The 14,906-nt window shown below is 36.5% G+C and overlaps 2 protein-coding genes across 3 annotated transcripts; one reads left to right on the forward strand and one right to left on the reverse strand.

Moving 5' to 3' along the window:
- The first annotated feature begins 3,527 nt into the window (after positions 1–3,527).
- Positions 3,528–5,763, forward strand: LOC147521700 (zinc finger protein CONSTANS-LIKE 2-like). The gene is made up of 2 exons (XM_086582098.1): positions 3,528–4,225; positions 5,131–5,763. Exons 1-2 carry the CDS (start codon positions 3,590–3,592, stop codon positions 5,488–5,490), a joined length of 996 nt encoding a protein of 331 aa, XP_086438224.1. The 5' UTR covers positions 3,528–3,589; the 3' UTR covers positions 5,491–5,763.
- Positions 5,764–9,053: 3,290 nt separating this feature from the next.
- LOC147521701 (ceramide synthase 1 LOH3-like) lies at positions 9,054–14,906 on the reverse strand. 2 transcript variants are annotated; one of them, XM_086582598.1, is made up of 7 exons: positions 14,624–14,906; positions 13,316–13,539; positions 13,008–13,163; positions 12,309–12,494; positions 10,347–10,531; positions 9,618–9,691; positions 9,054–9,495 (listed from the first exon to the last, which is right to left on the reverse strand). In XM_086582598.1, exons 1-6 carry the CDS (start codon positions 14,771–14,773, stop codon positions 9,660–9,662), a joined length of 933 nt encoding a protein of 310 aa, XP_086438724.1. In that variant the 5' UTR covers positions 14,774–14,906; the 3' UTR covers positions 9,054–9,495; positions 9,618–9,659. The 2 variants fall into 2 exon arrangements, with proteins under 2 accessions (XP_086438724.1, XP_086438800.1); XM_086582674.1 differs by having other exon boundaries at positions 9,623–9,691; positions 14,624–14,901.

A 14,906-nucleotide genomic window follows, 5' to 3' on the forward strand; every position in this document is an offset into this window, starting at 1 on the left:
ATAGGGAGAAATTCTCCATGACAGATCGGGGGAGAAAGTAATTCGTAAAGACATTTTTTTTAATCACTCACAAGAACCGGGGTAGATAAAAGGTCAAGTATACTCTTGACGCAAAATTAAAAACGGCTCGGGTAGATGAAATATCAAGTATACTCCTGGTACGAAATAATAAACGGCCCGGCCCAACCAAAACGACCCAGTGTATATAGTATGAATAATGATTGTTCATACCTATTTGGTGTATGAACAATCACTGTTTATATCTCAACATAATGTATGATCAGTAAAAATATCTATTGGAGTATGAATAATCATTGTTTATACCTCAACATGAGCTATGAACAATGCATAACAATCAATAAGAATATTTATTGGAGTATGAACAATGATTGTTCATATATTAACATGAGCTATGAACATTCATTATTCATACCGGCCTATTTGGGGTATAAACAATCAATGTGAATGTGATTTTTTTTTTGTTCATACCTATTTGGGGTATGAACAATCAATGTTCATACCTCTACATAATGCATATGATCAATAAGAACACTTATTGGAATATGAATAATCATTGTTCATACCTTTGGGGTATGAACAATCAATGTTCATACATCAATATAATGTATGATCGATAAAGCTAACATCTTTATTAGCATATTAACAATCGTTGTTTATACCGATATATGCTCTATAAACAATCATTGTTAAATACATCAATATATTGTATAAGATGCGCTTTTTATTTGGGTATGAACAATCATTGTTCATACATCAAAGATAAAGCATATTAACATTCATTGTTCATAAAGAAACGATGAGAAAAAAGTAAAATCGGAAAATATTTATTTTAAATCCGGGATATTTGTCCTTGAGAATTATTTTCACTCGAAAATTGGGTTTTCGAGTTATTTTCACCCGAAATTTGTCTTTGTGAGTGATGATAAAAAACCTCTGTCCTCTAGAATTGTTTTGAATGGAAATTGAACCTTAGGACCAATTTCTTGTTAATATTACCAATTGATCATCATAATAATCTGGTAAACGCGTTTATCAACCTTAGAGAACGCATGAAAATCGTGTATACATATAGGTTCAAGTAGCTACATGTGTCTCAAATCTCAATAACGCGATAAGCCGATAATCTAGTGCTATTTAGTGTATATAAAAGCATTGCACTACATACAATCATGACCATATATGGTGTTGCAAACAAAATAGATGCCCTAAAAGGTAATGCACATGGGTTAACTTTTTGCAGGGCGCGCGACCCACCAACAATCCTAATCGATCAAGTCTTGTTCTCGCCCTCGTGGGTCGGAAGTCGAAACTTGTGGTGGGAGTGAATCCCACTGTTTATCTTACATGGGATCGTTCTGTTGGCTGTTAAATTCATAGGTTGGGAATTCATACACGTCCTCAGTACCCACTATTCACTAGCCAGGACTTAGTTTTGCTTTTAAGTTGGAAATCATGTGGGTACGTACTTCTTTTGAGCTCTTTGATAAACTTCATGTGGGTGCTAGAGCTTTGTTTTCTTCCCTGAGGTTTAAACACTTCATCGTGAAGTGAAATTTGGAAATTCAATTCCAGAAAAAATGTACTGTCTCAATATTCATCAGCATGGGAAAGTCGAATGATTTTAATTTGACAAGAACAAGCTTGATTTTGTTTTCAACACAAATGTTGCAACTTTTAACTTCATAAGAAACCGTGATAATACTTTCATCTCTGAGCCCAAACCATTATTAAGAGGTGATTTTTTTGGCTCAAGACAAGATCTAATTGTGGGATAGATGTGTCCTGTGAATACGTACATTTTCACAATCGACTTCAACCCCAGCCCTCTTTCTTGACACAGACCTAATAAGTAGTCCTGTTCAGTACCTACCAATATTCATTGACTCGACACCATGCCCCATTACAGTCTATTCTTATCAATTCCATAGGCCACCCCACCCACAACAGCACAGCTCAAACCTTGGACATGAGACTGGCTCTGATATACTAAATATATAAAGTAACCAACTAATACTCCTCAAAACCCCGAGTTGTCAATGAGCGAAAACCTAATTATTCATAACTTGGTCTCAATAATTGTATAGTCCACTTAGATAAATGCATATCTGATGGTATAGATAAACCCTCACGTGTGTATTTTGAGAGGATGCCTACTTTATAATACCTACGTACTGTTCCATAAATCCGCTAACTGATTTGAATGCAATACTGCTAGTACAGTTGCCGACTAGGTTCAGTCATGTACCCTTAAATGCAGAAGAAATATTCACAAGATTTTCTTAAACTTTACTTATATAAACATCACATAAATGCATGTAAAGTTGAGGTTACCTTTTTTTTTTTTTGATAATTAAAGTTGAGGTTACCAATCATTACGTACTAAGTTGTTCCAAAACTAATATTAGGATATGGCCTGGAAAAGGTTGTGCTTGGATTAAGTAAAAGTTGTGTTCCGCAAATTGAGGTATTGTGTATGAGTAATGAGACTATTAGCTTTTTAGTAGTAGTCTAGCTAGCACTCTAGTCCCACACTCGCACTGCTAAGTTCACTAACAAAGATGAAAACAAAAGTCAGCGTAAACTTGTTGCCAGATTGCTGACTGCCCACTGCCAAGCTCAAAGTGCGTGTTCATCAAATTATTGCTTCCAGTCCATGACTTATTGACGTACTACTGATGAAGACTTACACCAAAAGTCAGGAATCAGGACCACACCAAACCCCCCCTCAGCTCCATGACACTTTCTTGCATTATCCAATCTCCCCTTCTAAGTTTTCCCCTAAGTAGGTTCAACTGTTCAAGTGTTCACTGACGGTTCTCTGTAGAGTCTAGACTTTGATCTGAAATAATATTCAGATTCAAATTGAACTTGTATAAAAATTTAGTTAAAAGGGGAGACGTTTTAAGCATAGACATGGATAATGAAAAGAGTTCACTGAGGGATGCGTGGAATATGCACTGAAAGAGTATAGTAGAACACGAAAAAACAAATGTTCTTCAATTTTAAAAAAGGAAAAAAAAAAAGTTGGGGACCATCGCCACATGATTGTGTTACATTGCCAATAATGGTGAAATTGTAGCCATTGTGTGCGTATAGTTTTGACATAATAATGGAAGTATATGTTGAATTTGATCATTTGCATAACTTTTTGTTATTATCTGTATCAATGGTTAGTTCTTACTAATAGAGCTTATTAGTTTTGTAGTTGAAAGTTGAGACTACGAAAATAAACTTTGCTTTTTCATAATGAAGTGAGGACTGAGGAGAGCATCCTCGACCTTCACACAGGAACTTTCAATCTTTCTTTCATCCGCTTTAATGATTCCAAAAGCAAAAGAAAGTAGCACAAATGGACCCATGCATGGAACCTGTTACTCAAACAAGGACCCACCATAAAAAATAGCCAACCACAAGATAATAGACCAATTATCCTGTCCACTGATATATTGCCATGTGTCCCCTAGTGGATTCTCCCAACCCCGATCCTACTTCTTCTCCCATGCTCTTCAAAGACTTAACTCAGGACTTGAAAGTGAGAGAGAGAGAAAAAAAATCATTGAGTTTAAAAATGTTGAAGAAAGAAATGAGTTCATGCAGTGGTGGTGGTGGTGGTGGTGGGTGGCCACGAGCTTGTGACTCGTGCCACTCGGCAGCCTGTGCAGTCTACTGCCGGGCTGATTCAGCTTACTTATGCACTGGTTGTGATGCTGACATACATTCAGCTAACCCACTGTCACGACGCCACCAACGAGTTCCCCTTTATGGTCCTTCTGCTAACTACCGCAGTAGACCATTAGGGTCTATAGTTGATATGGAGAGTGAGTTCTTGGGTACAGAAGAAGCCAATGAGGAGTTGGAAGAACGAGAAGATGATGAAACATCGTCTTGGTTGTTACTTAATCCTGGTAAGAACAACAACCAGAATAATGGTTTGCTGTTTAGTGGAGGAGACGAGTATTTGGATCTTGAGGAGTACAATTCATGTACTGAGAATCAATACCACCAGGAGCAGTACAATCAGCAGCAGCAGCAACAGCAGAACAGCTTCTTTGTTCAGCAGAAGCAAATTAAAAATGATGGAAGTGACAGTGTTGTGCCAGTTCAGTATGGGACAATGGAGCAGCAGCAGCAGCATCAACAGAATTTTCAGCTGGGGATGGACTATGACTCCTCAAAAACTGGGCTTACCTCATTGAGTCACAGTGTAAGTATTTTATTCAGTTTCTTATGTATGTGGTCTTTAAATCCTGGTTTTTAGCTGAATTTTGTTTCAGTTTTTTGTGCTTGAATTGATAAGTTCAGACTAATAAGTTTCTATTCAAGTCATAAATTTTTCTAGAAAGCTATGATAGATAGACAAACACTTGTTCTGAATCTAATTCTATTCAGTGCCACAGCTTTAAACAAATCCATATTTACTGATATTCACATAGGTACTCGTATATTAATGGAGTATTTCCAAATCCCGGCACCCCCTTGCACTCTGCTGATTCCATTCTTCCCTGCTAACTTGTTAGTAAGCTCGGAACTTAAAAATTCTCTGAATAAGACACTTCTAAGTTAAAACAGTGGAACTCAATAACAACTTCTTTTGTAAAAAGAGGGGAATTAGTCCTTGACAGTTTGACATTTTCCTTCAGATAGTTTTATACATCACAAGGTGTATCTTCAATAAATTTCCGAACTTCAGATCCATTTGTTGTTGGATATATTTTCCTGATACCTTCATACTCGTATACAATTATTATTATTAATAAGGTGTGCTTCAATTTTATAGCTTCTCAATGGGAGAGAAGTCCTTCCCCTACTGTGACTTGTTTATCATTTAATGTTTCAAATTTAAATTCCTCTAATCTTGAGATTTTACACTGTTCTTCATCATAGAACGGCGAAGGTCATTTAGGGTTACTGAAGGGCTGAAACACTAATGGGACGTGTTCAGTGAAATATCCTGTTCTTTCTGTTTTAGTTATAACTCTGCAACAGTCATGTACAAACGCTAGCATTCCTGTTGCTGTATATAATGTTCTCCCTTACTTTCTACAATTTTGTTCCTTTTCTATGTCATCTTGATAAACACACTGACATTTCGGATAATATTACAATCAGGTATCAATGTCATCTATGGACGCTAGCATTGTACCAGATTCGACAATGAGTGACACTTCAAACATGCACTCTAGAACTCCTAAAGGAACAATTGATCTCTTTTCAAGCCCTCCCATTCAAATGCCAGCCCAGTTCAGTCCTATGGATAGGGAAGCCAGAGTACTTAGATATAGGGAGAAGAGGAAAACACGAAAGTTTGAGAAGACAATCAGGTATGCTTCAAGGAAGGCTTACGCAGAAACCAGGCCTCGAATAAAGGGACGGTTTGCAAAGAGAACAGATTTAGAAGCCGAAGTGGATCAGATGTTTGCCACAAGTGTAATGGCTGAAAGCGGGTATGGCATTGTCCCTTCGTTCTAACTCTTAAGAAGAGAGCCAAGAAACCTCTACCCATGGGAACTGGGAGCATGACTTGCTCTACTTGTGCCAACTGCCAAGCTGTCTAAAGGTAAGTCAGGGTTATTGAGAGTTATGTGTCGTAATTTTGTAATTTCATCTCCCTCATCTCTTGTAAATACACAATAATTCACAACTTACTGTAATTCCTTTTCCTTTTGAGTACGTTGTGATATTTTGCGTTTCTGAGAGGATAAATAAGAAAACTAAGTGGCCAGTATAGCCTTTCTAGAGGCACCTTAAAGCTATATACATGGATGGTTTAAAAAAATAAAATAAATAAAAAATAAAATAAAATAAAAAATAATAATAATGATGTTTAGGACCTATTTTTTAGACCTACTATTGAAACTCACTGTTTGGATAATGTTGGTTTGCATTGCAATAAATACGGACATATATATATCAAAATCAATGATTAAGACTTTTGACACATAAGTATGTTCAAATAAGTGGGTCGGTGTAGCATTATTGTATGTTTAGACTAATACAGGACCCTATCACATCTCTCAAAAAGCAATTTAAACCTTGATCCTCAGTTAAAAATTCTATCTACATTTGAAATGGTAATTAGGTATCGAGAACGCTTTGAAGTAGCATTTATCTCAGAGATCTAGTTGGATTTAGTATTCTGACCGCCGAACCCCTTGAACTGTAACCTCTTGGTTCTCCTACACAAACTAGCTCCTTTTGGTATCATCATTTTTCCGAGTCTTTGGGGATTATTACAACGTCCGTGACATGTATATTCACTTTTAGGTTTCGGTTATGGCGTTACCTTTGGTATCTCAGTATTATAATCAAATAGTGTCTAGTGAGAAAGGAAAAGCGTAGACCTTATAAGCACACCTTTGCAATTGCAGTTCCACCCCTTCTTTTAGATACAGAATAATCCCTTGACCATACTGTTTAGATATCTCACCTTATTAGGTTGGATAAAGAGAAAAGCTCACAGAAATCAGCAAAGAGGATTCATCTTTAACAAAAGTGCAATAAACTTTCTAACTTTTCTGGTTGAAAAGATATCCAAAAGGGAGAAAAGAACCAAGCAACAAATAGAAAAGAACAGAAAACTCTCACTGGATATGCTTATAGGCTTATAGCATCGGCACTCCATCCACATCAACCCTTCTAATGACTCTGTCCAAGCTGAAAAGGATTGTGACTCCACATATTTATGTGATATATGCCCCTTTCGACTTTTGAGGCGTTTCTCCAGCAACATATATTCTGCATGCTTCATAAAGAATTAAAGAAAAAAAAATTACTATCACCTAATGAAACGCCATAACTGATGTGATATTCCCTCACTGATGGCTCGCGCCAACATACATCTTAGAAGAAAAAGGTAAACTACAGTGAACATTGGTGGTGGAGAATCCTTTAACGGCTCTCCTATTCCTACTTGTCTTTGGGTTATAAAGATAACATTCGCGCTTTTCCATGATTTTTCCCCCTTTTTTTGGGGTCCTTTCAAATCAACCAGCCTTGCTCTTTTTCTCTTGAGATACATTTCTGCACTCTGATTGGTTAGCGTTGCGCTTTTGTCCACTCGGGCACTTGGGGGTTGGGATGAGATTCTTAGTTCGTGGATGTCAATGTTATAACACTAACGAAAGGATCAGAAAGCGAGCCTGAGATATTCTTTATTAAAGTCAAGATTTCATTATGAAGTGAGTATACTTGTAAAATCACGTGTGTGGTCTCGGCCCTTTCGTTTAAACAGGATGAGGACCTTGATCTCCTATAACTAGTCTCAACTCTCAACTCTCCAATGAACGATCTGTGTCATTCAGAGCTTGGCTCTAGGAATTAAGGGGATTCCTTTGCTTACTACTGGAGCATCATAAGTCATGAGATTTATAGAAATCATGTTTCTCCTAAACAAGGCACTTTGTGAATTCCCAAATCAAGTTTGAATCTGTTCAATGAAGGTGTCCTACAACAACACCAAAAAAAAAAAAAAAAAAAAAATCACGCAGAACCCATAAACATATAATATACAAGAAATAAGTGTAAAAGATAGAAAAAGAAAAATTATCAAAAGAACTCTCCACAAAGTTGTATACTTATGTTGGGTGGTGATATGACATATAAAGTACCCCAAGATATCCAAATGTACAAGGTCCCCATGTCCCAGAACTTTACACTTTTCCACCCTCCAAGAACAAGTTTATGGCTACACCTCCACCCCAAGGTCCCCATATCCCGTAAACTTGCGCTCGTGGTGCACTTCCAAGTTTTAGGAATGTTTTGCTTTTGGTATTTTTTGCTTCTGTACTCTCAATGATATCACATATTAAATATGACTTGCGAGCTATGACTTAAGAGTGGTCAGAGTCCCATTCCTTAGAGAACAGCGTACAGACCTTTAACGCTAGAAACACAGACGGATACAAAGTGAGTACTTCACCCGTTTTACATTCCTTCGACCTCACTGGCTTGGTCAAATAAACTTACTGAGGTTCGAGTCGAAATCCAGTAAATTTCGACCCTATAGAATTCGGAATTTCAAATTCTTTTGGAATTTTAATTATTTCAACACTATATTTGGAATTTCATTTTTTGAAAAACCGAAATTCTGAGCAGAATTCCAGAGTTTCGTTCGGAATCACGAACTATGGGTTCGAAAGATCACTGGATTTGTTCCCGAATCCTAAAGATAATTATCTCTACGTTGCTACGTTGCAATTTTGCTTAATATGTCTCACCAACATCACAAAATGTCGGGAGGGCACTGTCCGTGAGGGTACTAGCCAATCTCACTTATCATGTTTGCGGATGATCTATTACTTTTGGAAATTTGAGAGCATAATATTACATACGAATTTCCTCACTGTCAAATATTAATTGGGAGAGTTAAAAATTCTACTGCAGCCACAGAATTTTGTGGGAAAAAAATTCTGGATTAGGTTTCCTTACCTTGATGGGAAGTTCTACAAGAAATTCTCAACAGAATCGTACAATTTTTTTTTTTTTTGCAGCTCCAAAGTTTGTGAGAAAATATATGTTCCAAGCTGTGGGCATAAGCGGTTACCAAATCAGTATGGCTCATTAATTTCTTTCTTCTAATCATGGTGTCACACCGTCACCTTACTTCCATATATTCTATATCTCAGAGACTGCAAAATATGATCTCTAACCATAGCAAATCCACCACTGCCACAACTGCGACTATCTAGTTAGGCTATTATAGCATCTAAACTAAAGCGACTTCTGACCTGTTCCCAGTATTTTCCGCACTCTGTGAGGGATAGAACAGAAAATGAGAAAAAACAGCTAGCAAAGTTTGGTAAAACCTTTGGGTGATGATACCAGAGGTCTGGGGCTCGAACCACGCCAGTATCAAGGAGTTACTTTAAAACAAGTTTGCCAATCAAAAAAAGAAATGAGAAAAACCAGGTTTCAGCTGCACCAGCAGAGAACTGAACCCAACTCTCAATAAGGAAGGGTGCACGAACATGCCTGCTCTTATGGGCACTACGCTGGTCTGATAATGGTTACACTAAGAAAATCATTCCTGAGAGTTTATGCAATAAATAACTTTTAATACAACAAATTTCAGCACATATTAGAATGCAAAAAACAAAATGTAGGAGCTCCCAATTCAAATTACATTGAAAAATACAAGGGAGGACCCAAATAGCTAAAATGTGGACTAAATTAATGAATTCTACCGTGTGTGTACAAATTTGGGCACAGGGCTTGAATCTAATGACAAAGATGTTACAATTTTATCTTTATTAATTAAAAAAAAAACTTGTGACCCAGAATAGGGGTAAAAAATGAGACCCTAAATATTTCTCCATCTTCACTATCCATTCTAAGATGTTTGGGTCCATTTTCTCAAACAGATACACAGAACCCTTCAATTATACGGATTTCAATCACAAATATTTCTGACGAAACTTACATGCCGAAGACGAAATTGTGACGAGACAAGATGTAAGCAATTCCTCTAAGGTTAATCTGCAAGAAGAATCACAGGCAGGATGTCAGAAACCAATATGCAAATCCAAGTAAACTAGGAAGGAACACAGAATCTGCAATGAGATGAAAACTTAAATATAAAAACACAGTTTTCCAAGCACCTTACACGTGTGCATCCAACATTTACAATCTTTTACTGAAGATCAATCATTGTGTTCGTTTTCATCTTCAGAATCTGCATTAGAAAGAATCATTTTACGGGCATCTTTAGATAAATTAAAGCAGGTCACAATCAAATGCAGCACACACTTAAAAATGTGAATTACATGAACGTTCACAGCATTTTGTCCACAATACCAGTGTGAACTAGTGAATGAGGCTAGTCTTTTCACTGATGTACTTTCAATTTTCCTCTGAATGTTTCCTCACATACTGTGATTGCATTTAAACTCTGAGACAAATATAGTGAACACTTGCATTTGGTATTTTTCTCTATTTTTTTTCTGGGTGGGGTGAGGGTGGGGGAGTTGAATGCAAGTTGAATAATCTAATATGTTAAGCAGCCTATATGCCTTGGTAAGCTATATTGCTTGTGCCCACACATGCATGAAACATACAAACAGTAAATGGATAGTGACAGGCTGACAGCAGAAATAGGAGTAAGTGATTATTCAGTTTTGATTCGTGAAACCACGTCACTACACTTTCAAAGCATGTCAATTGTTATTTTTTGAGTAATAAGTTTCCAGGTGGAGTTCAGTCATCTTGGAAAAAGGTCAGCTGTTGTGATTTCAGGTTTTCGTTTTCTCTTTTGCTATTTACTATTTTTAGGTAAGTTTCTCTCAGTCTGCAATTGGTTTCTTCTTTACACATATAAAAAACAGCAATACCTGATCGAACATCTTCACTGAGCTGACCTCTAGCCTGGACTTGTTTCACGAGCATTCGGAAAATCAGCACCCACCAATAAATGTGAAGTACAAGTAAGCAGAACAGAAGAGTATTGAATATATAGTAGTAGATGGGACCATCTACTTGATGCTTCTCTGTATCCAAGGTAAGTAGAACTTCATAGCTGCAAGAACATAGAGAAAAGGTACAGTCTTAAAATGCAGACCTTCATAGCTTTCTTTCATACCATATAAAATTTGGAGTAGGGGTGGCAATGGGTCGTGTTGGGTCTGGTTCGTGTTGTGTTATATTCGGGTCACATGTTAGGAGAGCAAACCCAAACCCGACCCAATTACTGATTGTGTTGAGTTTATCAAATCCAAACCCAACCCGCATATATAATGGGTTACCCAATGGGTGACCCGCTAAGCTAGCGGGTCAATTTCAGATCAGTTTCGGATAGGGTTCACAGATAACCTATATACAAAATATTTAGTATTTTACAATTTTATTTACCAAAAATATATATTTAAAAAAAATATGTATTAATTCTCAAAAACCATCCGTAATTCAATTACATATCTATGAAAATATAGTAACGAAACATATTTTTATCGAATGAATCAATATGGCGGTTGATTTTTCTCATTTTAGTCGTTTATTTTAGGTTGTTGGGAAGATGAGATCTAAAAAAATAAGAAAACATATCTTAAAACAGGTCACGGGTTGATGACCCGACCCATTAGACCCGAGAACTAATTGGGTCTACTAACAGGTTACTCGGGTTAACATATGTGACCCTAACCCAACCCATTTATTTGACAGGTTCGGCGGGTCAACCCTTAAATGACCCAAAAGCCTTTTTTTCCCAACCCAAACCCGCTAATTTCGTGTCGGGTTAGCGGGTCGTGTACAAAACTACCACCCCTAATTTGGAGCATCCACCTCGAAACAAATTGGCAATGAGTGCTGCAGCCCCAAGAACTTATATACATCATGAAATAAGGCTTTAACTTCCCTATGTGGGACTGTTATCTGATGTGCATACTGCCTTTCAATTTTATTACTGAATATTTTTTGCCCTTCACGTACTTGCTAAATCATAAAATATGTCATTGCTTACTCTGTCACACACACACACACGACAAAAAATTTATTTTCAATCATGCGACTCCAACCACTCTACGTGAGGTAAAAATCTAGGCCCTGCCATCCATTTTTTTAAGAGTTAAACCATTCTTTCAGATTAACCGATTACCTGGATTAAATAAATGGCAATGGGGGTAGAGAATCTTGCTTTGATCAGAGTTCTTGGATAGAATTTTTACCCATAATTTTCTAACATTTCTTGTCGAATGTGATTCCTCGAATTCCAGTGATAGGAAAGGGGGAATTGGTTGAAAAAGAATATACAAAATCTAAGTTACATTGACACGGACACGTGTGTCCGTATCCGACACGACGAAATATAAAAAACTATGGTATATCACATACAATATGCATCCGTGTCGTGTCTGATACGTGTCAAATCGTAAACTTGATAATGGAAATTGTGGAAAATATGGCAATTTTAACGATTTTGGTTCGTTGCTTGCCCAGATCACAGAAGGTGGTTTGTCAGGTTGAGAACCAAGGTAGAAGTATTAAATCCCATAACATGGTTTTCTTTGTATTTACTGGTTTGACTGTTCAAAAGGCTGGTACTGTGGTCATAAAGTAATAGACCATGAATTTATAAGCTCAACACCATAACTCTTCTACAGGTAAATATTTCTATCTTCCTGTTAAATTATTAGGATCTAGAATGGGCATAAAACACAAACGCAAGTACCGGTTCTGCACTCTCCTAAATTCATTTTATTAATTGAACCATTTATTTCTTGGTTAAAAAGTTGTGCATGTACTTAGGCTAGTCTGTTCAACAGGGTAAAAAGAGGAGAAAAGTAAAAACCTATCCTCACCTTGTACTCCAAAGGATCCAAAAAGGGTAGTAAATGAGTCGAAGTATGACCCATGACAAAGCAAAGAGGACGAATGAAAAGCTAGCAAGTCTTTCCCAGCCACTGTATTTGGACATCTTTCCAACTTCTAAAAATACATCACTTGCATCATGAATAGCTAAAACGACTGAACCAACACGAGCGAACCTGACAAAAGAGATGGTTAACTTGAGGATGCATGAAAAGACAGATAACAATTTAAACAGAAGATAATTGCTAGTAGAATTAAACTGCATTTCTTACAAACTACGGGTATTAATTTATTTTATTGACTTATTTATTTAATTGACCTTTTAACCAAAATAGATAAATGAAGTTTTTAGCAAATAACTACATTTTGTTTTTTTTCAATCTACACCTTTTCAATATTGGATATTGTTCTCATAGCTTCTTGTCTTTCCTTTCTAATTCTTTCTCTTCTACTCCCGAACCCTTCATTTTTTTTCCCTTTACGCTAACTCAGCACATTGAAGTGTAACTTGAACATTAGACAGAATCTCACCCGAAACAATTAGTCAACTTAGGCATGAAAATTATCATCCATGCCTATAAATTATCATATACTGCATGCATTATCTTTTCTCTCTGCCATATGCAATTTCCTTATTGTTGAAATGTAGGAAGCCAACTGAGGTATAGTTCAACACTTTAACAAAGTACCTGAATATGTAAGACAACACAATGAGGGTGAATGTTGCTACATGATGAGACATTGAAACCCCAAAGTCCGAACGCCTTGTTTCCCAGAAAACCAAAGCAAACATTGAATACGTGTAGAAGCCAGCAACGTACATGTACACTCCCTTCAATTTCAATCTATGCATTATGAGAGAGTGGTCAGTCAACTAGTTTAACATGGATGGGAAGTTCATATTTACCAATCAAATGGTCAATTATACTGAAACATAAACTAAAAAACCGATTCTAATTATATGATCGTGAACCATATTACTGAAAAGCTATCTTACTTCATCTTTTGATCTGGCCAGATCTGATCTCCAGGTCCAATCCAAAAATATTTAGTATTAGTGAACCAGGGCTCATCATATGTAACATACAGAGCCAGAACCTCGGCTGAAAGGTAATAAACGCATTTCCAGGCCGACTCCTTAAATTTATTGAGTTTCTTCCTCTTTTCGCTTCCAACATCCTTTTGATGCGTGTTTCTAAGAAACAGAAGCCTTCCAATTTTCTGAGAAAGGCACAGAGATCCAGTAAAGTAGAGCCAGTTATCCCAAATAAAGAAATGGATACAGATCAACCAAGCATCATAGGTCATATATAACAGGAGACACAAAGTATATAGCGAATGCCTAATTAGATGGTAAACATCAAAAGGAAAAACATTAGTACTCAATCAACCAAAACATAAGTAATGATTCAACGAAGAATGCCAGAAACTATAACGATTTGCACCACCCAAATTACTTTTCAAAAATTTAACTAACACACCCTACACTCAGATCCTGGTTGCCTTCATGAATATGTTTCTTAAGGAGAGGATATGACAAAACTCATTAAATATATATGGCTAAGTAAAAATTTCGTTTTGGTATGACATGGTTCTTTTTATAAGATAGAACTGCTTACTGCGTGGAAAAATCCATCTACTAGTTGTAAGTGTAAGAGCTATTCTGGAAGTTTAGTGGTATTGCTGCTTGTTGGAAGATGAGAATATCTAGAAGGAACTAAAAGAAGGTTCAGTATAGTAAAGGATAAGAAGATTGCAACCGAATTGACCAAAATCATACTTGTGAAGCTTCCCCTAATTTTTACAATAGGGATTTTGATTCAATAGCCTATTTAATGCCGCACACAAAGTACATCTGTTTACCATATCTCAATAGCACGAGGCTTTCCCACCTTCGTCATCCCAAAATCTTCCCTGGTAAGATTGTACTGCCTAATTATCTCCATAACAGACTAATGTAAATTCACAGTTCCTTCCCACCCAATACATTGCCCCTCCTCGCTATGAGTTCATACTCTTTATTCACTTCTCCAAGTAAAGCGTATTTCACCAAACTTCCAATCAAACACAATGCAGCTCAAAGTACAGTCATTATAGCTGAAATTCACCATACCATAAAGTACCCAAAGTTTCTACTAAACTAGGAGAGACAAAATCATGATGTAAATACCTAAACATTACTATAGCTACACAATCAAAAAGTAGCATAGCATTCATAAAACCCTACACCCACATCAATTAACAAGATAAAACAACCAAATAAACACTAAATCCAACATAAAATAAAAAAAGAAAGAAAATTTACCTCGAGAATGAATCTGTCAAGAAAGTAGCGAATAGTTGGAAAGAGGAGAGCAAAAAATGGAAGAAGAATAAAATCTTGATAACAAGGATAAAATTCATCAACTTGCCAGTTGTTGTTAATTGAAGTGAAAGATTCAAACAACAAATCCATTTGTATTGTCTTTAGAAAGATAAACAAATACAAAAAGAGGATCTACCAAACAGAGATCCACAGTCTATGAACAAGAGAAGACATTTTGTTTTTTTTTTGACTTTGTAATAATAATTTTATTATCGAGGCTTGA

This window comes from Coptis chinensis, chromosome 1 (assembly GCF_015680905.1).
Source record: "Coptis chinensis isolate HL-2020 chromosome 1, ASM1568090v1, whole genome shotgun sequence".
Taxonomy (NCBI): domain Eukaryota; kingdom Viridiplantae; phylum Streptophyta; class Magnoliopsida; order Ranunculales; family Ranunculaceae; genus Coptis; species Coptis chinensis.